This window comes from Aegilops tauschii, chromosome 5, assembly GCF_002575655.3.
Source record: "Aegilops tauschii subsp. strangulata cultivar AL8/78 chromosome 5, Aet v6.0, whole genome shotgun sequence".
Lineage (NCBI taxonomy): Eukaryota > Viridiplantae > Streptophyta > Magnoliopsida > Poales > Poaceae > Aegilops > Aegilops tauschii.
The window spans coordinates 7,267,116-7,292,217 of record NC_053039.3 but is presented as its reverse complement, the minus strand read 5'-3'; the positions used below and the strand labels follow the sequence as shown (position 1 = coordinate 7,292,217).

Here is a 25,102-nt window from a genome sequence, read left to right as displayed (position 1 = left end):
GAAAACCTAAGCAAATTTTGATTGCATTTTTTAATATATTTTTGAATTTGTGAAGGCTTAGGATCTGCCCCCGCCTCCCCCCTCTCTCTGCTCCGTCCGTGTTGAGCAAGATGATGGGCTTCCACGATGAATTGTTGATATGATTATTGTCCTAGGCCTAGGCCACACAACGTTCAGGTTGACCAAGTGACCGGCCGCATGCATGATAGAGATAGGCAATCGATCGAAGCACTCGTTTACTGGAGGGCTTCATTGGACCTCCTATCTGCCCCATTCAGCGGCAGAATGTCGCGGCGTCGCACAGGGCAGTTCTCCCACTGGTCCTGCCCATGCGGGGAGCTGCAAGCGGTGTAAAAAATAAAACAAAAATGCTAAGGGTCAGCCAGGATTCAAGCTCACAATCGCACCATCGTAGACACATGTAGCTAGCCACTGCGACTAATAGCTGTTCGTGGTGAATACGTGGCACATTTACTTTAGAACTAACACAACAACAGATTGGATTATTTTTCCTTTTCTTAATCATCTCTTGAAAATTCAGAATATTTTTAAAAAAAATTCTGAACGTTTTGGACAAATACGCATAAGTTTGAAAAACTGTGGACACTTTTTGAATTTATAACCAAATTTTAAAAGCGGGAAATTTGTTGCAAGTTGTGAACAAATTTTGAAAAAAGGAACATCCTTAAATTTCTGACCAATTTTGGCAAACAAGGACATGTTTTTAAAAAATGTGAAGAATTTTTGAATTTGTGAAAAAATTTAGAAACGGGAACATTTTTTAAATCTGTGAACAAATCTTGAAACACCAGAACATTTTTTAAAATTTTTAACAATTTTGGGCAATCACAAAAAAGTTTAGAAAAAATAGGAATAATTTGTGTACAAATTTTGGAAAACACGAAATACCTTTGCATTCATGAACAAATCTTGAAAAATGGAGCATTTTTTAAATTGCAATTTTTTTTGATAATCATGAACAAGATTTAAAAAAATGCTAACACCTTTTGAATTTGTGAACAAATTTGGAGAACGGGACATTTTTTAATTTATGAACAAATGTTGAAAACAGGAACATTTTAGAAAATTTCAAACATTTTCTGTGAATCTTACACAAAGTATTAAGAATTGCAGTTTACTTTGAAATTCCAAACTTTTTTTCAAAGTAGCGAACATGTTTCAAAATTATAAACAAAATTTGAAAATAGGATCAACTTTTTGAATTCCGGACAATATTTGAAATTTCCCAAACATTTTTTGAAAAAAATTAAAAATAAACTTGGAAATAGAAAAAAGGAAATGAAAAGAGAACAGAAGAAAAAGGAAACACGAGAAAAAGAAAAAAAACTAAAATCTTGAGAAAATAAGGTTCCTAACCGGAACTAATGAACTGGTCAAATGGGCAAGCCCAGTCGCTTCCCTAGTGCGCCTCCGTGTGTCATGCGGCGACAATTTGCTGCAACACGCGGCAAATAGGGATTTCTGGGCTTCAAGACCTTCCACTAAAATAAAAAGACAATCCCTAAAACAACCTATAAAGAGAAAAACAAAATCATTTCCAGACCTAATCAAGAGGTTTCATTTTTTTGCAGGGAGAAGGAGTGTTTTGCAAAATAATTCTTGCATTACTCAATCAAAATGTTACAATCATGCTTACAATTTCTAGAAGACTCTCGACCAGATCCCAGCCATACAACAGTTCAACATTGTTATCTACCAAAATTTGCCAAAGTGTGGCTAGAGGAGTTGTGAATATGAGGAATATGAGTAATACAAGAACTACGTTCAGCATGCAATCCTTGATCTCACTAATAAGGAGAGCATGCTTTGATCTGTTGACTTCTCTGCTTCTCACAATATTGAAATGCCTGCAGACAGTCACTTTCCACATCAACTTGTAATTGGCTCCATTGCAAAGCTAACAGAAGGCACTCTCTGAGAATTTGAGCTTCCCGCAGATCATAGCAAGAATTTCAGCTTCTAGCAGATCATCACTCATGAAAAGGTGAATAATTTTGCTAGAATTATCTCTTAGGATCATTCCCGTTCCACCAACACCATCGAGCAAGGAGGCATCAACATTAAGCTTGACTTCTTCCCGGTGCTGGTGGTATCCAAGGAGTAAATTTCGGAACAGGCTCACCAATTGAGAGGTTTCTACGAGAGGAAAAAATGGGATGACTTCATCCATGTCCGGCACATCGTAGAAATTCTAGTACTCACTGATAAAATTTCACACTAATGAAAAGAATGGTCATATTTGAACCTCATTCATAAAATCCACTCCAGGATGCTGATCAGCTGAAGCCATCGCAGCTGGACAGAAAAGACGACGATAGGATGGAGAGTTACCAGCAATACCAACATCAGCAGGAAGGTTACAAGGAAAAATACATCGACATCTAGACATAGTATGCATTAAAACAACCCAATAAGGAGGCCAGTAGCACCAACAAAAGGATTTTGATGCATAATATGTTATAACAGCAAAAATATATGCTTGCTTATATGCCGAGCCCTGGTCACATCACTCTGCATTATAATTACGGCTGACCAGCAGTAGCTAATGATTACTCGGTGCCCTTCGCCAAGAAGCTCCTGAGCCACAACACTCGTTGCTCCTCTTGCATTCTCAAATATGCAGAGACCTGGTACGTGTTTTCCAAATGAGATAGGGCAACTCTCAAAGCTTCCGCAGGGAAGCCAGGCACGTTCATCACAGCACTACGCAGCACATCTGGACACACCTCATCAATCACAGTACGTGCCTGCGGCGGCGGTACTCGCTGCTCTTCCTGCATACCCATATATGCAGAGCTCTCGCATTGTCGACCCCTGAAGAAGAGTCATCTGCTAGTCTTCTTTGTCTGAATCTGGTGGGTAGTCTGATAGTGGGAACACCTGAACAACAGAAACAGTATAGTGGGCACGCATATATTGCTGTCCAAGCTATGGCACAACTACAACCATAATTCTTTTCTTCTCAGATAAATAATAGTGCAGTGTCACTATTTTACTCAGCAGTCTAGACACATGAGGCCTCAAATGAAGGATAAAAAATAGACACCTAGTTCAACACTTAGAATGATTATTCAGAGATATACCCATGCCATATGTGGTTAAAGAGAGGAGAATTGTCACTACGAGATTGGAAGCTTGGCAGGCACATACCTGTACGTCTTTGATGTGAGCGAGCTTCATCATGTTCTCCTTTGATTCAAACCACTTCTCTAATGTAGGGCATCCATCAATGCATAGATTTTCAAGCCTGGACAATTGTTGGATGCTGTCTGGCAATGACCTGATGCCCTCGCAGTGCTTAATCTCCAGATTCTTGAGAGAGGTTAGTTCTCCTAACCACTCTGGTAGTGTCGTGATTGCACACTCACGCAGAGTTAGCTCCTGCAGAGATGTCAGCTCAACCAGCCATCTTGGCAGTTCTGCTTGGTTGAGGGACAATGATCCGAGGCACAATGTTTCCAGGGAGGAGAGGCGTTGGATTACCCCAGGTGAAGTGGTCAGATCACTGCAACTAACGATAGATAACCAACTAAGGGCAGGGAGGTGGTGAAGCAACCTCCACTCATGCATGGGCACCTTGCTGTCTTCAACACCCAGCTGTGTTAATGGAGAAGAGGAAGTACCGTTGTGTGGAGGGCTCTCTCCCCATGATGATAGCATTGCGTCACAACCACGTATGAACAAAGACGTAGCTCTAGGCACACATGGTTTTATCCTCAGCTTGGCACAATGCTCTATGGTCAAGCACTCAAGCTTAGGGAGCTCACTTGCACCTTCCTCACCACTGGTATATCCCATGTTCCACTCTTGCAAGCTCTCCATATAGTAGAGACCCAGCCATTGTAGGTTTGGTAGTTCACCAAGTGGTGGTAGGTTATTGCACTTAGGAAAATAAAACAAATACAACTGAGAAAGAATAGGGAGATATTGCATAATATCCATAAACCAATCAGGAATGCTGACACTCCCGTAACCAGATATAGTCAATATATGTACACTGCTTGGTGGCACTAGTATTTTCAACACCTCCTTGTCATCCACAAACCTTCCAGTCGCTACAGTCCATTGAAATCTCAACTCTTCAATTTTTTGTTTCTCCATCAATTTTATACTATGTGCTTCTTCTACAGACATCACATTTTCAAGTCTATCTATCCACAGCTCAACAGGATTTGTAGGCTGAAGAAGGATGATATTGCTGCAACATCTATCACCTGAAGCATGCACCACAAAGCGTGGCAAAGAGGCACAGTTGAAGCGAGAGACCGCCAATTCTTCCAACCTAACATGTTTTAAATTTAGAACCTTCAGACTAACCATCTGGTCCATACGATCGGGAAGCTTCTTCAGTTTTTTGCAGCCTTCTAGGTCCAATGTATGAAGCTTCCTCAGGTTGCAAATATTTTCTGGTATACTGCTACACGCTTCATTATAAGACAAGTCCAGATGCTCTAGACTGGAAAGTGTGCTGATAGAGGCAAGCAAGCTGTCAACTTTATCTGATGTGATCATACTCTCTATGGATCCCGATAGATTTAGATACCTAAGTTTGGTTAGGTTACCAATGACCGCTGATAGCTCTCTCCTATCAACGTCTATATTAGTTTGTCCTGCTAATCTCAAATATTGAAGATTGGTAAATCCACCAAAAGATTTTGATATAGATATTCTTCTGCAATATGTTAAATCTAGATGCACCAACTGCTTCAGCTCCGCGAAGGATTCGGGTAGTTCACAAATCTCATAACAATATGATAAATCAAGATGCAGCAGAGCTTTCATATCACCAATTGAATCAGGCAATGCTGAGATTTTCTGAGAGCATCTAAGGTCGAGATAATTTAACTCTGAGAGCTTGGTGACACAACTGGGAATCATCTTATCTTGTATCCCCGGAGCACACAGAACCCTCAGTTGCTTCAGTTGACCAATAGAATCAGGTAACTTCTGAATAAAGCATTCACTTAAATCCAAGACACGGAGGCACTGAGCTGGTGAAAATGCACCACCACAAAGTTCTTGTTTGCCACAGTCCCGAAAATGTAGAGCCTTAATATTTGCAGGAAAAGCCACGGACAACTTCAATGAGCTGCTACAATCTGTGAGCAATGCATAGCGACATTTGTTTCCCCCAGTGTTAATTTGATGGGACAAGATCTCTTTTGCGAGATCATGCACTAGGTCATGCATCGTGAAATACATACATTCTTTGTCTTGCCTTCTTGTTCTATCAGTCTGCAGATAAAGAATACCTAATGGTGTCAGGATTTTGAATTTATTTCGTTTTATAATACTATATTTTTCAATGGAGGTACTGCCATAAAATTGTAAACATAGTAGTATGGCCATGGAAATACTCTTCCATGTGGGTACCATATTTTCATGACCATTAACTTGAAACACTACTTTAACGTTGTGAGTATAGTATTAGAGCAGATGCCTAGTCAAAGATAAAAGTGTGTCTCTGTATATTAGAGGAGAAAAAGTTGATTCGCTTGAGGATCCCGAACAAGGATGGTTGGAAGATGATCTGCTGCAGTGACAACGCTGACATTTTGATTGGTCAGACGATGGCGCCCCAGCCTATTTGCAGTCCAGCACCGATCCTGGGCCAACAAGCCAATGAAACACCCATGCCTCCCAAATCGAACGCCAGAATGGAGGTTGCACCGTGCCATCAAAGAGAACAGCATACGCCGACTGCACCCAGGGGCCGGGAGGTTCTAATTGAAGTCGTCCTTGCCAGGGGGCAGTACGATCTGGGCCTCCATGATATCTGCCAGGTGGATGAACTCACAATGCCCTGCACGTCCAGCGCCTGTCAACTACAATGCCGCACACAGAGCGCGTGTGACGGCGGGCACCGTGGGCGCAAGCTCTCCAACCCACTGCCGTCGACCGTCCTGAAACCTCCTCTTTTCTACAGATACTTAAAGAGATAGTCATCTTATATGTTGAGTAATCCTTTAGCTAAAATTAATCAGAATTGGATGGATAATTTGGTCAACCATTGCTGCCCTCTGCATCACATGGCAGCCAGTAGGCCCGATCTAATCGGAGTCAACTCTGTCCCTGTATCCTACTACACCTTCATTTTCTAAGGGAGTTCCAGAGTGCTAATATATATTTCCACACACGGACCTACGCACCCGTTAGCAACTACTTGCACTTGCGTACTTAAAAATAAAAATTTCACAACTATGTGCTGTATTAGAGCATGCGCACTAGCAAAAACATTTTAAATATCCATATTTGTTGTTCGTAACAGATGAAAATGACCAAAATGTGGGAAACAATGTTGCAGGAAATTTATCCTTTTTGTACAGTCAATGAATGACTATTTATTCACAACTGTTTGTTAGCGGGAATAGCCTCGTACGCTTGTACAATGAACAAATTTCTGAATTTTCCAAGAATTATTTTTTGCAACACAAGCATGTGCACTATGATGCTTTTAATGCAGTCACCATAAATTTATATACTGTGAGTTGGAATACATAAGGCTGAAAAGAAAATAGAATCATGTAGTAATTAACTCACCGAAGATGTCTTTGAATACTCAAGGAAGGACATCCCCAAAAGTTGCCTTGCATAATTCTCGCAGAGCTGCATAGGATCAAACATATAAGATTGCTCGGTGAATCCAAGAGCAATCCATTGATGAATTAGATCATACTTCACTATACAATGACCTTTTGGAAAGATTGCACAGTAGGAAAAGCACAACTTCAACCAATCAGGCATATGGCTATAGCTTAGCAGCAGGGATGCAAGCACATTATGAATTCTTGATGATGGATCTTTCTGGGTAGATAAATTCCAGATGCAACTGTCCCTCACTGACTCCCATTGGTCAGAGCTCATGTACCTCAATATATACACAAGTGATTGAGCCGCCAAAGCCACACCTCCGCACTTGATGGCAATCTCCCTTCCTATCTGCTCCAATTGTTCTTTGTCGACTCGTTCTTCCAAGGCAGCCTTTTGTCTTATTATTCCCCAACAAATTTTATCTGTTAAAGTTCCTAGCTTGTATGGCTCAACTGCATGACAAATTTCCCTTGCAATGGCTTCATCTCTTGTGGTTACGATAATCGTTATCTCGCTGCCCGCACCAAGTCTTACCATAGCCTTCAAAGAGTTTAGTGTATCTGGATTCTCCTCCCACACGTCATCTAAGACAATAAGAGTCTTCTTACCAGCAAGTACATTTCTGAGTTTATTATGTATCATCTGCTTTTCAGCTAGGTGGCTCTCCTCTGATAGCTGTGATATAATAGAGTTTCCAATTTTATTCAGGTCAAGATTTTGGGACACATAAACCCACACCCGAGAATAGCCTGCGAACCGGCAATCACTGAAAACTAACTGAGCTAGGGTTGTCTTGCCAATACCTCCAATGCCATATATAGGAAGGATGGTGATCTTATTCTCTGGTGTGATGCTCTCACATATAGTATCCACTATTTCCTTTATTTCTTCAGTCCTCCCAATCACTACTTCTTCCTCCACATCTGATGTTGTTTCTCGTACATTAGAGCTCTTGTTTGACATAGAACTCAAATGCTGGTTTTGGTTTGTTATATTTTCTAGTTCATCTATCATCATCTTCAATGTATCAGACATTGTACTCTTGGAACCAATTGTCGGACACAGGACCACATCTGCCAACTGCAAGAACATTTTATGTGTAAATACATGGAACAAGAGAAACATCGTTATCAAAGATCGGGGTGGATATGCTTTCATTCACTAGTAGAAAAAGGGCCATTTGTCCCGGTTCGTATGGGCCTTTTGTCCCGGTTTAGGAACCGGGACTAAAAGGTCATTACTAATGCCCTAGGCCTTTAGTCCCGGTTCTTACACGAACCGGGACAGATGGGCCTCCACGTGGCCGCTGCGGCCAGCCCAGGCAGGAGGGCCTTTGGTCCCGGTTGGTGACATCAACCGGGACCAAAAGGCATCCACGCGTCAGCATTTCAGGGGCTGGGGTTTTTGTTTTTTTAAGGGGGGGGTTAGGGGGTTTTGGGGGTTAATTTAGGTGTTTCATATATTGTGTTAGCTAGCTAATTAATAGATAGAAGTGTCCTCTCTTATCTCCGTGCTTGGTCGACCCTACGTACTATACGTATAGAAAAAAGTGTCCTCTCTTATCTCCGTGCTTGGTCCCGGTTCATGCCTAGAACCGGGACAAATGGGTGAATACGAACCGGGACCAATGCCCACGAGGCCCCGGCCGGCCCCCTGGGCTCACGAACCGGGACGAGTTCCCCCATGGGTCCCGGTTCGTGACTGAACCGGGACTAATGGGCTGGCCAGGCCCGAACGAAAGCCCTGTTTTCTACTAGTGATTATGTAATCAAAGTTATAGAAGGTTCTGTTTAAATAGCTCTTCACAAAACACACACAACACGGAACAAAAAAACCTATAATCTATACCTAGTGCGAAGGAGTATGCTGGAAAAAATAAATCATTTCCTGGATTTAAAAAATGCAACATACTAGAATGGCAAAATGCAACACACCAGAAAAGCTGAACATATTGGCTGCTTTTGCCGCCTCAACACTATTTGCGATGCTACCACCACCGAGAGGCATTCAGGAAGCTGTCTGGTGATTTAGACAACCCTAATCGAAGGACACCATGGGCCGGCCACAAATACAACAAATGTTTTACCCGATGTTGCCTGATAGGAAGTGGAACATAGTTGGATGAACCCGGTGCAAGGTCCAGTAGGAAGTTCGGATAAAGTTTTGTTTTGCAAATTCAAATGCAGATGATGTTACATGCCAAGATTTGATAATCTCTATTTCCGTCTAGGATTCTAGAAGATTTACTTTCACAAAAGAGCCACACTACAACATTATAGGCCTCTATGCCACCCAGTTCCTTATTCATCATCCTCCGCTATGGTGGCACTAACTCTCCCCTCATTGGCGCTTCTATACCACTAATGCCTCTGACAGTGTCAAGTTGGGACGCTGTTGTTGGTCCCCCCCCCCCCCCCCCCTACCAGCTGCTGCGCGGGGAGCCCCAGTTCCCCCCGAACGGGAATGGCATGGGCCGGGGCCATCAGGGAGCCAAGAAGAAGAAGCGTCGCGGGCAAGCTCGTGCTCCCAGCACCGGTCCACTCGCTGTGATGCTGTAAGGAATGATTTTCAAAGTGCAATCTCTAGTTTTTCGGTTCCAAAAATTAGATGGAACTAAACTGAAGTTTATTCTAGACAGAAGAGTGAAAAATCAAAAAGGTGCAAAGAGTAAGTTTTGCATCAGAAAAACAAAATGACTGGGGAAAATCAAACTGCAAAATCTACAACTGCTACTAGTCCATGTAGCCAAACAACTGTCTTCTACCAATCGCAAATTAAATGCTATCTTTTCTCCATGATCTACTATAACAAAATGAATATATTCTTCCAATTGTAAACAAAAGGATGAGCTTTCATTTTTTTTGTATTATGTATGCAAATCATACCTGTCTCTTGGGAATATGAGTTTCTGTCTTGTTCAGAATATCAAGAACTTCTGCTATAGTGGGTCGACTGTTTCTGTCAGGTTCCACACAACGCATTGCTGTGTCGATGCATGTTTCCATTTGATTTGATTCCTCTAATGGGTACTTCGATGTGGCATTTATCTTATTCTTCCAATTGTCTATTACCTATGAAACAGGAATATGATATAATTTGAGATGGAAAATATATCAGTACGATAGACGATACTTGTTCAAAACTGTTATTGACACACAAGTTCCATGATCAATATATTGTATGCAGAGGAGAAGTTTCTGTTGGCTTACAGATCACGATAGGAGGTGGCAATCAAGAAATCAAATGAGAAAGAAGAAATAGAGGGGTATTAGACTGCTCCAATGCACAACTTTTTTGAGTTTTATTTGACATCATATAGGGCTCAAAGAGCTGACCAACGCAGCCTACCTAACTTTCCCAACATGTCGCGGCCCTGAATACATGTCGGTTTCGTTTAAAACCCAACTTATCTCAATGAGTTTGATGCTAAAACGGCTCCTAACAAATGTGACGTCATGTTTCAGGATTGCTTCAAGAGGTGATAAATAGATATTTCTGATTTTGATTTCTTCCTTTTCTTCAAACAAGCTTTAACTACTCAAAGATATTGTTAGTTGCTTTTACTATGATGAATAACAAATTCACTTGAGAAAAGGATGTTATATAATAGAGCAAACTATAATGTTAATTCAGTAAATTATCACCTAAGGAGTAGGTATTGCAGCTGATGTAAAACTCAACCGTTTATTTTTGTCGTTGTTATATCTTAATTGTTCTTGAACTTCCAAACAACAAATGAACTTTGTTCTGAACTTTTGAAATACTATAGGGAGATAATAGTGTGGTACAGAGGCATGAATCCATGAATTTTCCCTTTGTGTAAGGCATGTACGGACGGCATTTAACATGCAACTTTCCGTTAAAAAGTAATGTGACTACTATATTCATGATGTGGAAGGTTATTGTTTGGAACATACTTAGTAGCATTTATGTTATTTTTAATTGGAATATTTCATATAACCTTTTTTATCCTTTGTAAACACAAACAGTGATATTTGCTTTTAGCATGTATGCTGGTGCTGATCAAGTAAAAACATAGAGATGTATTGTGCCATTTCTAATAAGTCTTGAGTGCATATTGACAGGTTGATATTGGAGAACTATAAACTAACTCCAGTGATTTGATGATTTTTTTGTTTGCTTAATAGTGACATGAATCTAAAATCATAAAAGTATGTTGTAGTTGAGACATGCTTTGTGTATTCAAATTTTTGATTCCTAATAAGACGTGCATTGCATATGAACACTTACTAGGGAGAGAGAAGTTCTCCTAAATTTGTTTTCTCAAGAAATTGAGAGCAAAGATATTTTTTTCCTTACTTGCTCCAAATTGCAGATGAAAGCCATTTTAATCAGAAGAAACTTGAAATAAAAGAGATGTACTATGAGTATATGTGCTTATTATCTCCCTCATGAAGCAATTTTCATGTGCATTTCTTATCATATTTAAAATATCTTCAATATGCATTTTTGGCTCTTCAACAAGTAGTTTACAAAATAAAGTATGCCATAGATTTTTCTACTAGCAAGCAGATTAATTACATCAGTGATTTGACTGCCATATTTATGTGACGACTAACAGTGTCATTTAGGTTCCTTATACATATAGTGGATGTCCAGTGCTATAGTTATTGGACTTTGGAGTTTACATTTTCCCTATCGAACAATAAAAGAAGGAAAAAATCTTCTGTTTTAGGTTATATCCTTTTTATTGCTCAAATAATTTACTAGCTCATTACTTGGATGATCAGAATGCATAAAGTATAGACATGAAACATATTCATGATGTGGTGGTTTAATATATGAACTCAAGTGCAAAAACTGAAAATATTTTTCTTACCTGCCCCCTTAGTTGTGCCAGATCGCCCATTTCAAAAGAATTGGAGTAACCTGTAGGTCCTGTCATTATCTCTATCATGACAACACCTACACTAAAGACATCATTCTTAGGTGAGATTATGTGATCTTTTATGAATTCTGGTGGCATGTACTTCCTGCGTGATACCAATTACAAAGTCAGTGTAGGTATCATTTATTTGATTACAAAAGAAAGAAAATTCAAGATGGTGCATTCCACAGGCTACTTACTGGGTTCCTATGATTTTTTCTGTGACATGAGTATGTGTTTGTGTGAAGAGCCTTGACAATCCAAAATCCGCCACATTAGGCTCCATGGAACTGTCTAGTAATATATTGGCGGGCTTCAAATCAAGATGCAAAATTCGTCGTTTACATTTGTGAAGGAAATTTAGACCTTCACAGATCCCCTTTATAATGTTGTAACGTGTGCTCCAATTAGGTGCAAAAGAGTGGTCTACACAAGTTGAGAAAGAGAATGTTATACAAATGAGAATTTAGAAGTTCAGTTTTTTTTAAACACATAAGATAAGTTACGTTGTCGTACCATATAGACGCCTGTCAAGGCTTCCACCCTGCAAGTACTCAAAGCAGATGATTTTATATATGCGCTGACTAAAATCGTTCGCACCATTGTTATCAACATATATATTCCTTGTTTCATAACAATAACCAACTAATTGTACGATATTTGGATGCTCAGCCTTCAAAAGGTTGCCAACTTCATTTTTGAACAATTGGTCATCAAGTCCTCGTAGAGTATCAACATGGAGTAGCTTCACGGCAATCTCTCTCCCATTGTAAACTCCCTGCTTGACATAAGCATTGTACATGATTATTTTGTTACAACTGGGTCGTTCGTTGTTAGTGCTGGTACATTAATTAGTTGAAACAAAAATGTCAAGTGATAAGGCATACCTTGTAAACGTCTCCGTACCCACCCCTACCTATTCTTGAGTGCTCTGAGAAATCATTTGTAATCTTCTGTAAGTCATGCAACGGTATACGCTTGTCTGCATTCATGTTATATCAGCTGGCTCGGACCTTCTATGGTGAATACAGAAAAGAAAAGTGTGAAGGTATATATTTAATGTAGCTTTAAATACAGCAGAACATATTTCCTAATGAAGGCAAAGAAAAAAAGATGTCGTGAGAAAAAAAATAGTTTAGGAAACACCCATGGTCCTTTTGCATTGTCTGACGGATACAGTGTCACATATAACGTCATGTACTGGGGCAACAAACTCAAAATCTCAACAAGGAACCACCACGCTCCAACTGCTCCCCTCTCGTCTCCTAGCCGCCAGTAACAAGCTGGATAGTACTCCCTTCGTCCCATAATATAAGAGCGCTTTTTACACTAGTGTAGTGTCAAAAACGCTCTTATATTATGGGATTAAGGGCATGTTCTGAAGTCCTCTCAACTCTCCCAACTCCAAAAATTCAGTTTCCCAACCTAGCTTCTCACTCCACACAGCTATTCACGTCTGTAGGGGGGCGAAAACAACTTCTCCATCTTTAGCTTGGGCTGGTAGCCATTCACGTCCGTTTGGGAACATATTGGGCTGGATGGAGATGGTTCCATGGGCTGGTAGCCCAATTTGAAGGCGAGCATGCAGCTCAAAAAACAAGGAGAGGCAGGTTTAGTACGAAGGAGCCACGAGCCAGTTTTCACGAAAGAAAGAAGGGAGGAGAGAGATTAAAAGAAACGTTTTCTTCACTTGGCGGTGGCATACTGGGTAATTTTAGCCAACTCCATGTTTTAGAGGATTCCTGGAGCTGTGACTTCCAGCTTCAGGAACTCCACGTTTATTACACTACGATAGACCACAACTTCTTGAAGTGAGCTTTTAGGAGCTAAAAAGTTTGGATCGGCTCTGCACATGGAATTTGTGAAGCATGGAGCTGGAGGACTTCAGAATAGGCCCTAAGGGAGTAGTATATATGAACTTCCTGAGGTAGGCAAGGGTCCCACCTCTGCAAAATCTGAATTTGAGTGACTATGTAAGTATCAATACTGTAGGGGGGTTGCTTTACAATTTCAATTTTTTTAAAATAAAAACAAAAATATTTCTGCCTTACTTAGCATGTCTCATTAAATGTCATAAACTGAAAACAACATGAAACTAGCAAATGTTCGACTATATCGTAGAAGAACCATACATACCTTTTTGAAGAGATTTACTATGCTATGGAGTGCACCGGGAAACTAGCAAATGCTGTATCTGAGAAATGGATTAACCAGTTTGGTATTGTATAAAATTGGTGAAGAACTGATGAGTAAGAGGAAGCATGTTGTATTTTGAACTTGAAACATCTTGGATGCCTTCACCATACATGCACCAAATTATTAGATTCAATCAATCGAATCTTGCAGATCCACATCATTGAATCTAGAAATATTTTCCTATATTATTGTGAAGGGTTTTTTTTACTTTAAGTTGTAGATTCAATCAATCGAATCTTGCAGATCCACATCTTGTATTAAAAATTTAAGATTAGAAGGAGTTACAACCAAACAAAGGAGCAGGGAAGCATGAAAAATTCAAAAGCACCAACAACACTTCGGCTGTACAAAAAAAAGGGGAAAAGGATTACTCATGAAACGCCTCCATCAGGAGAATTTTTGCATATCTGGTTTAATATAATTTTTTCGAAGACTCTTTGTATTATGTTGAACATATTCATGGGTAAGATGACTGATATAGTACATGGTTGCAGAGTTACCACATATGCGTATTGATAAATAGCATGAACACCACAAGATCTTATAATGAACTTCATTGAGGAGAGGAACTTAGGACTTGGGAGACCAAAAAGGGAGCGAGCATAAATCACTAACCAGGAGGATGAAGAAACGGAATAATGCCTGACAGCCCAAAAAGCACTGCTAGCTGCGTGGTTGGGGAGTGAAGGGGCTTTATACATTAATGTGCAGTGGGTGAACATTGTTGCATAACCAATTGGGACAAGTGCAAATTAAATACCCATGACGTGCGCGACATGATCATTATCTCTGACAATAGTTGCTTCGTTTTGCAAGTATAACAAGGGTTGACTTGACCCTATACACAGCTGCAATAATTAGCTAGGATGATGATGTATACATACAAGTGGGATAGAAGTTGTCAATACCTTCGCTGGTGTCTATCATGGTTTTGCACACAATACTATGGTTAATTAGTTCAGCTGTAATTACACAGTGGTTCACTTTCAGCGTTGAACTTTGGAAGATTGGTGGAATTGAAACACGGCAAAATAACACAAGACCAGCTGTAATGTCTTCCGGGAAATGTAGGTGGAACCAGCACCACCTATACTTGTGACCTACTCCCTCCGTCCGCGAATAAGTGTACATCTAGGTTTTGTCCTAAATCAAAGTTTTAAATTTTTGACCAACCGTATAGAAAAGATTAGTAACATATATGAAATCAAATTGGTATATTGCGAATGTACATTTCAAAACGGGTCTAGTGATACTAATTTAGTGTCATAAATGTTGCTACTTTTCCCTATATAGTTGGTCAAAGTTTCAAAACTTTGACTTGGGACAAAAACTAGATGTACACTTATTCGCGGACGGAAGGAGTAGTCCTGTTTGATAACGCTGTATGATGGAACCTAGCTGGACGAAACATTTTGAAATAGTTGGACTGAGTCTAGACATGTCAAGTTGTAATGTCAAGACGTTGTGTGAACCAATTAGCTTCCCCGGACGTTCAGAAGTCAGAGTAGCAGTTTGTAATCAAGGATAGGGCTGACAGACGCGCATACTGTGGCTGGTTTGCAGCCCATGGTTTGGTGACGTAGCATGTGATTTGAGGCTAAATTACCTGCAAGTTGCAACACAATGCCAGTGTGGTGGACGGCCCGCTTTCTTTCACGTCAATGATGCAAGTCAACTATGCGCAGGCATTATACAGCCCGGATCTCTTTGTGTATCGGTATCGGTTCCTTAATTACTAATGTTGTCTGTTAATTAAGCTTGCAGTAGGAAGTCTATTGATGATGAGAGAAAATCAATAAGCGTATCGAAAAATTGTGTTGATCTTGCCCCAATAGTTGGCTCATTCTTGCTGTACCACAACATTTTGTTTCCCAAAAGGAAAAAGGACATTGGGGGAAATAATAATGAGAGAGAGAGAGCCAGGCATATTTTGTGCACCAAGCTTGGATTTCAGGGAAATCAAAAACAGCGGTCAAGAGTGGAAGCAAAATGAGGTTTCAGATTGACTTACAGCAAACCAATCACCGCATATTTTGCTGAGCTTCTCCTACTCCGCAGCTCAGATTTCAGACTGTGGGTGTGCCGCGTGGGCTGCTCGATCTATCTGGATCCTTCCGCCGATATAGATCTCCGTTCATCTCCGCCGCCGCCGCCGGTGGCTGGCGCTCCGCCTCTCTCGCTCCGCCGGTGGCTGGAGCCCTCGCCTCTCTCTGTTCTGCGGTAAAAGACATGGGCCTGTAGCAATACTGCCAATCTCGATGTGGGCCTCGCAACATTGGTTGAATAGTGCCGCCAGTCCCCCGCCACTTCAGTACCTCCTCTCTAGCACAACTTTTCCTTTTTATTTATTCAAAAAATACTATAATTCAGACTTTGCATGTTAACAATACATTTGAACTATAACATGTAAAAACATTGACTTTTTTTTGCACAAAATATAAAAAAACTTTAAATGGTATTTCTTGTTTGGAAAATCACTTTTTATATATTTGTAGTGCACCAAAAGTTCTAAAATGTTTTCTTCACATTGTGGTTCCTAATATTTTGTTGATCTGCAAAGTTTCAGGTTGATATATATTTTGTTTGGAAGAAACAAAAAATAGAAACTTCTATGAAGTGAGGATAGTGAGCTCGCCCTATACCACATTTTGAAAGTCCACTCTCTCAACTTAGTCAATTAAAGTTTACACAAGTGTGGTTTCTCTAATGCGGCAGGATCGCCCAGTATGACTAAGGGGTGTTGAAGGACATTTTGACTATAGGTACAATGAATTTCATAATAGGTTTTGTTAGAATTAAAATTAGATATGTAAATACAAACTTAAACTGGGAATCTTTTGGGTTAGGCTCTCTGACGTGCTATATGGAGTGCCACTTGATTGATTGATTTACAACAAAGAAGCCTATATGGATGTTAGCCAGCTTCATCTTGTTCTCCTTTGATTCAAACCTTCAATAATAATAGGGCAGCCAGCCCTCAATGCTTAGATATTCAAGACTGGACCTGACCCCATTGCAGCTCGCTATCACAAATCTCTCGAGGGAGGTAAGCTCCCCTAACCACTGCAGTAGCGTGTTTACAGTCACATCACCCTGCAAAATAATTACCACCAACCAGCAGAGGTTAAAATCCGGATGCGCCTCATCAATCACAGTACCACCAACCGCCAGTAGTTAAATTATAGTAGTGCTCTGCCAGGAAGTTCCGGAGCCACAATACTCGGTGCTCCTCATTCATGCTCATATACACAGAACTATGGGACGTTTTTTCCAAATTAGATACGGCAACTCTCAAAGCTCCCTTTGTGAAGCCGGGCGTGTTCATCACAGCACTATGCAGCGGTACTAAATCCAGATCCGCCGGGAAGACCTAAACAACGGAAAGAGTATAATCACAACAACAGAGAATGTGTACAGCTGTAGCACAATCACAACCAGAGTTCCTTTCTTGTTAGATGAATATATAAGATACTCATGCCTGCATGTGTATATTTGCGGATAAAGGAGAATAAAAGTAATACAACAGATAGCTTGGCAGGCACATACCGTGTTCCGGATGTGAGCAAGCTTTGTCTTGTTCTCCTTTGACTCACACCATCTCCCTAAAGTAGGGCAGCCAAGAACGGTTAGATGTTCGAGCTTGGTAAGTTGTTCTACGCTGTCCGGCATAGCCTGGATCCCCCTGCAGTCAATGATCACCAGATTCTTGAGAGAGATTAGTTCTCCTAACCACTCCGGTAGGTATGTCATGCTTCTGCAGCAATTCAGTTCTAGTGCCTGCAAATATGTCAGCTCAACCAACCATCTCGGCAGCTCTGCCTGGGACAATGATTTGAGGCACAATGATTTGAGGGAGGAGAGGCTGTGGATGATCTGAGGTGAGGTGGTCAGATCACTGCAACCGGTGATGGTTAAGTCACGGAGGGCAGGGAGGTGGTGAAGCAACCTCCACTCATGCATGGCCACCTTGCTTTCAGTAACATTCAGCTCAGTTAATGGAGAAGTGGAGGAAATACCGCTGTGTGAAGAGCTCTCTTCCCATGATGATAGCATAGTATCACAACCACTTATGTGCAAAGACATAGCTCTAGGAAGACACGGTTTTATCCTCAGCTTGCTACATTGCTCTATGGTCAATCTTTCAAGCTTAGGGAACATGAGCTCATTTGAACCTTCCTTGCCACTGTAATGTTGCATGTTCCACTCTTCCAAGCCCTCCATACGGTAGAGATTCAGATTTACTAAGTTTGGTAGTTGACCAAGTACTGGTAGGTTATTACACTAGGAAAATCACGTAGATGTATCTCCACAAGATTAGGGAGATGCTTCCAGATACCCATAAGCCAATCAGGTAAGCTGACACTCCTATAACCAACTACATACAATTTCAGTACACTGCTTGGTGGCACTAGTTTTTCCAACACCTCCTTGGCATCCACAAACCTGCCAACAGCTACAGTCCATGTAAGTGTTAGCTCTTCAATTTTTTGTTTCTCTATCAGGTTTATATCGTGTGCCTCTTCTGCAGACTTCACATTTTCAAGTCTATCTACCCACAGCTCAACAGGATTTGTGGGCCGAAGCAGGATGATATTGCTGCTACATTTATCACCTGAAGCATGTACCTCAAAGTGTGGCGAAGAGGCACAGTTGAACCGAGATACCACCAATTCATCCAATGTAACCCGTTCCAAATTTAGAACCTTAAGACTAACCATCTGATCCATACTATCGGGAAGCGTCTTCAGGTCATAGCAGCCCGAGAGGTCCAATGTATGAAGCTTCCTTAGGTTGCCAATACTTTCTGGTATACTGCAAATCTTTGAATTCTCAGACAAGACCAGATGCTCTAGATTGGAAAGAGTACTGATAGAGTCGAGCAAGCTATCAATTTGATCTGATGTGACCATACTGTCCATGCACCCTGACAGATTTAGATACCTAAGTTTGGTTAGGTTACCAATGACCTGTGACAGCCCTCTCCTATCCACGTCTATATTAGTTTGTCCTGCTAAACTCAAATATTGGAGTTTGGTAAATCCACCAAAAGCTTCTGTTATAGATATTCTTATGCAATATGATAACACTTCTGCTTCGATACAACCCCCTAAACACATCAACAAACCAGATCTGTTCATACCCTTTCATAAGAGAGAGTAGGATGGTCTTTCTAGAAAATACTCATGAAGATCTGTCACGTTTCTGAGTCCGCCTTGGGCCGGCCCATTAGTGTTATGTACCGTAGCACGGTTCGAAAATCCAAAAATAATTAGTGTTATGTACTGTAGCACAGTTCGGAAATCCAAAAATAATCATGTGCCTGTTAGGAATCGAACGCAAGATCCCGAGCAGAGGCGAACTTGCTAATACCACCAGAACAAAGACGATTTGGTGATACATATGCAGTCTTTACTATGACCTAGAATGGACGTACTGTAGGAGTTTTATTTTGAAAATACTGTAACATAACAAAATCGGTACTGTACAAGCTGGCCGGACACTGGTATTGTAGCTAAAGAGTTTTTTATAGCTAAAAAGAACTAATGTGTTTTCTCCTCTTTTGGAATATTTTTTTAAATGAAACTTTTTCCAAAATTTGAACTTCTTTGGGACATGATTTTTTTTAAATTTGTGAACCATTTTTTTATGAAAATACATTGATTTTTTGAATATTTTTAAAATTTGAAGAACGTTTTTTCATAATTGTAAACATTTTTTGAAAATGCAAAACTGGGCGAAAACCCAAACAATTTGACATGGTGCCTTGAATTGGTCATACAAGGCCATGGAAAAATGGGGCTATTTCGAGGAAGATACAAAACTTGTCAAAAACCAAAACAACTTGTCATGGTGCCTTGGATTGGTCATATGAGGCCATGAAAAAAGATTGGGGCCATTTCAAGGATGTCGAAAAACAACGTGCTCTCTGACGGACCCTTCTGGGCAACCTGAACACACTCCGTTGAACATGATGTTTTTGTGGATATCCTTGAAACTACCCCAACTTTTGCTACTAGATGGATATGCTAATGGTAGGCATCCATGGCAGGTTTGAACGACTTTTGACACTGTATGTAAGTTGCAACATGTCTAGCCATTTATCGACCGAGAAAACTTTAGAAAATGCAAAACTTGTCAAAAACCCAAGCAACTTGGGTTGGTGCCTTGAATTGGTTATACAAGGCCATGAAAAAAATATTGGGGGCATCGATGCCTACCATGGGCATGCCACCTGCTGGCAAAAGTTGGGGTCATTTCAAGAATGTTCAAAACACATCAAGTTCTACGTAGCGTGTCCGAGTAGACATCCATGCCAGGTTTGAAGGGAAAAGGTATTTTAAATCATAATTTATATAGGTATTTAAAACTGTCATTTTAATTTTTCATATGATAGAATTGAAAACAACAAATACTTTTCAAAAATAATTTAACAAATATTTATAGGAAAAAAGAATTTTAAGTAGTTACTGCAAACTGTTATTTTGGTATTTCAATTTTTTGAACAAGTTTCAAAAGAATAATAAAGTTTAAAAAGGAGAACAAAACAAATTACCTAAAAATAGAAAATAAAATAAAATCTTAGGCCTTGCCCATCTAAGCGACTCCATCGCTCCTGTCGGGCGCCTATTGGAATTTGTTTGGAATTTTAAAAATGATCCCATTTTCAAAAAATATTGTTCACAAATTGGAAAAATGTTCGGGAAAGTTTCGAATACCTTTTTGATATCATTTTTTGTTTGCACTTCTAAAAAATCTTTTGGAATTTAAATATTTATTTGTGTTCTCCGAAAATGCTTGTTTTCACAATTTTGTTAAAACTATTTGCGTTTTGACATTCTGAATAATTTTTTGAAGACAAAAATATTTTTTGAAGTTACCTGGCATTTTCAAAAATGCAAATATTTTTTTAATTTATGAACAAAATTTGGAAATAAAAACGTTTTGAAATTTTGAACAACATTTTGAAAACACGACGATTTTTTGAAAAAAGAAAGATGAAACGTAACAGGAAAAACAAACTATGGAAAAAAGGAACGGTTCACAAAGTATTCATAAAATCTTTTTAAAATTCACAGCCCATCCGTAAGTTAATGTGTCTAGCTACAAATTGTTCAGTAAAGGTTTGCTGTCTCATTGGTTGTGGACAACCGTTCATGTTTTAGGTGGTCGCGGGTTCGATTCCCAGCTAGTGTTATCCTTTTTCGATATTTGTCCGCAAATGGGCCGGCCCAATTGAGCTTTCCGGCGTATACGTACATATGAAAGTACATACAAATTGTCAAAAGTCCATAATGCACCAATTACTTCAGCTCCGCGAAGGATACTGGTAGTTTACAAATTTCATAGCAATATGATAAATCAAGATGCACCAGAGCTTTCATATCACCAATTAACTCGGGCAATGCTGAGATTTTCTTAGAGCCTCTAAGGTCGAGATAATTTAACTCTGAGAGCTCGGTGATACAATTGGGAATCATCTTATCTTGTATCCGTGGAGCATACAGGAGCCTCAGCTGCTTCAGTTGACCAATACAATCAGGTAACTTCTGAATAAAGCATTCACTTAAATCCAAGACACAGAGGCACTTAGCTGGTGAAAATGCATCACCACAAAGTTCTTGTTTGCCACAGTCCCGAAAATGTAGTGCCTTTATATTTGCAGGAAAAGCCACAGACAACTGCAGTGAGCTGCTACAATCTGTGAGCAATGCATATCGGCATTTGTTTCCCTCAGTGTTAATTTGATGGGACAAGATCTCTTTTGTGAGATCATGCACTAGGTCATGCATCGTGAACAATGTAGCATCTTTGTCATGCTTCCTATCGCTCTGCAGCAAAAGAAGACCTAACGGTGTTAGAATTTGAATTTATTTTGTTTTATTGTAGTATACTTATCAATGGAAGTACTACCATATACTCCGTAGCTTGCAAAACGATCTTATATTATGGGACAGAGGTAGTAACTGTTAAAAAAGTGTAAACCGAGTAGTATATCAATGGAATTATGGAAGTGCTTCCATGTGGGTACGATATTTTCATGACCATTAAAAGGTATTTGAGTTGTGAGAGTATGACTGGATAGGTTATCGAAAGATCATGTAGTGACTGAAGTTGTGGCTAGGAAAGCAGCCTAGAATTGACATCTTCAGAGCTGGGATGCAAGTGCCTTTTTATCTAGAGCTTTATATTCTCATCTCCTGGACCTATCTCGCTTACCAGAAACGACTTTATTTTCAAAGGGATCGAGCCAAATCTTTATTCTTGCGGGAGGAAGCTGAAAGAAGAGCTCCATTCAATCGTTCATAGAGCAAAGAGGAAATCTTACCACGCTTTTGAATCATGGGCCTTAATTTCGGACAGACCCATGGGCCATGGATATATAATCTTAGCTGGTTTGTGTTTCCCCTCCTCAGGGAAGCCTTGTTTTCCTTTTGATTTGTTTTGCCTGTTTTCTTTTTGTTCCATTTGGGAGAGAATTTCCATATAGAAAAAGTAATAACATATGCAGTAGGATTTATCCTACTGTTTTGGGTCCAAAAAAAAGTTGTGGCTAGGGGATGATTGATTAGTTGTGCAAGAAGAAGGTCAAAGTTCAATCCCAAGGATCGACTTGACCAACTCTGTGTCATCTGGATTCGCATTGTGGAACAGGCAGTCATTATGCGAAAATAGTGAATGAATATACATGCTTGACGAGCGCCCTCCGACTAGGTGGCGACCACCATGGGTGCAAGGTCTCCGACCCGACTGCCCCTTGAGCCAACGGTCCACCCAGAAACAGGCGCATATGTCATCACACATCAACCCCCCCCCCCCCCCCCCCCCCCCTCTCCTATGGGAACTTAACAAGGGTAGTCGTCCTATAAGTTGAGTGATTGATTTTTTTTAGCTGCGTTGAGTGATGGGTGTCTAATTCAACCAATCACTGCTGCCCTGTACACGTACCCACTGGCAGCCCTTAATCCAGATCTAATCGGAACTATGTCTCTCTATCTTACAAATATATATTTGGCACACACGCATATTTCAAAAAAAAAACAATACAATTGTGTGTTGTACAAGTATTTTAAACTATTCACATTTGTTATCTGTAACCACAAATTTTAGTCAAATTGGAGAAGCAATGTGTGCAACAAATTTATCTTTTTTGTACAATTCACCCATATACATTCATTCACGATTTTTTGCTCGTGAGCATAACACGTACATCTGTACAACATACACATTTCTGATTTTTCCTACAAAAAAGTGCAGAAAGAATTGGAACATGAGCATGTGCACTAAAATAAGAGTAAAGTTATGTAGCGACTCACCAAAGGTGTCTTTGAATATTGAAGGAAGGACATCCCCAGAAGTTGCGTGACATAATTCTCGCAGAGCTGCATAGAATCAAATATTGTAGATTGTTCGGTGAATTCAAGAGCAATCCATTGGTGAATTAGATGATATTTCATTATACTGCGGCCTTTTGGGAAGACTGCACAATAGGAGAAGCACAACTTCAACCAGTCAGGCATATGGCTATAGTTTAACAGCAAGGACCCAAGCACTTTATGAATTCTTGATGATGGATCTCTACGAGTAGATAAATTCCAGATGCAACTGTCCCTTACTGACTCCCATTGATCAGACATCATCTCCCTCAGCATGTAACCAAGTGAGTGAGCCGCCAAGGCCACACCTCCACACTTGATTGCAATCTCCATTCCTATACCCTCCAATTGTTTTTTGTCAACTCGGTCTTTAAAGCCAGTTTTTTGTTTTATTATAGTCCAACACATATCATCCGTCAAAATTTCCAGCTTGTATGGTGTAACTGTAGGACCACAAATTATCTTTGCAATGGCTTCATCACGTGTAGTCACTATAACAATCACCTTTCTTCGGGTCCCAAGCTTTAGCATAGTCATCAAATCATTTAAATTATCTGGATCCTCCTCCCACATGTCATCTAAAACAATAAGGATACTCTTACCAGTAAATTGTTTTCTAAGCCGATTATGCAGCATCTGCTTGTCAGCTATCCGGCTAGTCTCATCTGTTAACTGTGAAATTATAGAGTTCCCAACTTTATTCAAATTCAGCATTTCGGAAACATGTACCCACACCTGAGAGTAGTCTTGGAACTGTGGGTCATTAAATACCAATTGTGCCAAGGTTGTCTTGCCAATGCCTCCAATGCCATATACTAGATGGAAACTGCGGCTTGCCGCACCCCCGCACCCCTGCCGGGTGCGGTCATACCCAACCCGGCGACCATCCAACACAGTAGGTCACGCTTCAAATTCGATAGATTGACATGATGAAAGGGAAAAGTGCGCAGGTTTACAACATTATGCCAAAAACAAAGAAGAATTGTAGCACACAATAACTTAGTTACAATGCAGTGACATTATATCCAACTTGGTAGAACATGATTCATATTCGATTCAGGCTGTTACACGAATAGCAAAGCACGATGGCAGCACCTACCTAGTCCACTACTGGTGGTTACACAATATATATTCCAGAGACCGAAGGAAATATAGACCATTTATTACATCATTTGAATTTCTCAAAGAAAGATATTGGAGGAACTAAGCACTAATAACAGTAATGGTTTGGTTAATTACTGTCACATTATATACCAAGATGAAGTCCTAACAATAGCCTAAGAGAACCGATAGCTCTGTATATATATAGGTCTTCTATATGTCATATGGTGATAGCAGTGTATTGGATAGCTCTGTCTGAAGATCTTGCTCGTCGAGGTGTTGTCCGAAAGACCTGTTGATACAATTCTAAGAGAGGGAAGCGAACCTAGAATGGAAACAAATAAAATTTTGCAACCCAAAAAAGTATATCCACAAGCATGGCACAGAAAGCAAAACATTACTAAAAAACTATCTTCCTAGTTTTGATGGAGGTACTGCTGGCAGGAAATCTTAGAACACCATGAAGCAAACCATAAAAATAAATGTGTGTAGCAGATACAATATTAGCCATGGTAGCTAGCTACACAAATCCATGACCCCCTAATCATCTGTACCTAAGTCCTCCCCACCTCCATCTATACTTCCTATTCGTCATGTTGGCTCTCACTGGGGTGGCACACCAGTCAGCACCACGAAGGGGTCAAACACAACCAGACCATGAAGTACTCAGCAAGAAGAAAGAAAGGAATGAAAAACTTTCAAGCAGGAGGAGATTTAAAATGGAGCAGCAAAGGATAATTAAACGGGAGAAGATTGTTATCGACCATATGTCCCCTGCATTGAGGTGAATACTTGCTCCAACAGTCGTTGTGGTGTGAACCTGAAGGAAATATGCCCTAGAGGCAATAATAAAGTTATTATTTATTTCCTTATTTCATTATAAATGTTTATTATTCATGCTAGAATTGTATTAACCGGAAACTTGATACAT

The 25,102-nt window shown here is 40.1% G+C and overlaps 3 protein-coding genes across 4 annotated transcripts; all 3 read right to left on the bottom strand.

Annotated features, from left to right (window-relative positions):
- Positions 1-844: 844 nt before the first annotated feature.
- Positions 845-14,555, bottom strand: LOC109746126 (uncharacterized). Of its 2 annotated transcripts, XM_045228239.2 has the most exons (9): positions 13,637-14,555; positions 12,388-12,516; positions 12,017-12,278; positions 11,701-11,926; positions 11,453-11,606; positions 9,498-9,683; positions 6,562-7,692; positions 3,172-5,256; positions 845-2,901 (listed from the first exon to the last, which is right to left on the bottom strand). In XM_045228239.2, exons 2-9 carry the CDS (start codon positions 12,490-12,492, stop codon positions 2,854-2,856), a joined length of 4,197 nt encoding a protein of 1,398 aa, XP_045084174.1. In that variant the 5' UTR covers positions 12,493-12,516; positions 13,637-14,555; the 3' UTR covers positions 845-2,853. The 2 variants fall into 2 exon arrangements, with proteins under 2 accessions (XP_045084174.1, XP_045084173.1); XM_045228238.2 differs by having other exon boundaries at positions 12,388-14,555.
- A 2,286-nt stretch (positions 14,556-16,841) lies between these two features.
- LOC141023251 (uncharacterized) lies at positions 16,842-18,615 on the bottom strand. Its single transcript, XM_073499607.1, has 3 exons — positions 18,033-18,615; positions 17,243-17,961; positions 16,842-17,066 (listed from the first exon to the last, which is right to left on the bottom strand). The coding sequence occupies exons 1-3, from the start codon at positions 18,613-18,615 to the stop codon at positions 16,842-16,844; spliced, it is 1,527 nt and encodes a 508-aa protein (XP_073355708.1).
- A 2,382-nt stretch (positions 18,616-20,997) lies between these two features.
- On the bottom strand, positions 20,998-23,784 carry LOC141023252 (putative disease resistance protein RGA1). Its single transcript, XM_073499608.1, has 3 exons — positions 23,311-23,784; positions 23,011-23,076; positions 20,998-21,525 (listed from the first exon to the last, which is right to left on the bottom strand). The coding sequence occupies exons 1-3, from the start codon at positions 23,782-23,784 to the stop codon at positions 20,998-21,000; spliced, it is 1,068 nt and encodes a 355-aa protein (XP_073355709.1).
- Between the last annotated feature and the right edge of the window lie 1,318 nt (positions 23,785-25,102).

Excerpts from the sequence above, each read along its gene's own strand:
- LOC109746126 (XM_045228238.2), bottom strand. The coding sequence starts at position 12,492 with ATGAATGCAGACAAGCGTATACCGTTGCATGACTTACAGAAGATTACA. Across the intron at positions 12,279-12,387 it reads GGTACGGAGACGTTTACAAG|GGAGTTTACAATGGGAGAGA; the intron begins GTATGCCTTATC and ends TATGTCAAGCAG. Across the intron at positions 7,693-9,497 it reads CTCATATTCCCAAGAGACAG|TTGGCAGATGTGGTCCTGTG; the intron begins GTATGATTTGCA and ends ATGTTCTTGCAG.
- LOC141023251 (XM_073499607.1), bottom strand. The coding sequence starts at position 18,615 with ATGGACAGTATGGTCACATCAGATCAAATTGATAGCTTGCTCGACTCT. Across the intron at positions 17,962-18,032 it reads CTTACCTGATTGGCTTATGG|TACTTGGTCAACTACCAAAC; the intron begins GTATCTGGAAGC and ends ATAACCTACCAG. Across the intron at positions 17,067-17,242 it reads TTGCTCACATCCGGAACACG|GTCTTCCCGGCGGATCTGGA; the intron begins GTATGTGCCTGC and ends TCCGTTGTTTAG.
- LOC141023252 (XM_073499608.1), bottom strand. The coding sequence starts at position 23,784 with ATGCTGAATTTGAATAAAGTTGGGAACTCTATAATTTCACAGTTAACA. Across the intron at positions 23,077-23,310 it reads TGTCTGATCAATGGGAGTCA|CTCTGCGAGAATTATGTCAC; the intron begins GTAAGGGACAGT and ends GATTCTATGCAG. Across the intron at positions 21,526-23,010 it reads AATATTCAAAGACACCTTTG|AGCGATAGGAAGCATGACAA; the intron begins GTGAGTCGCTAC and ends CTTTTGCTGCAG.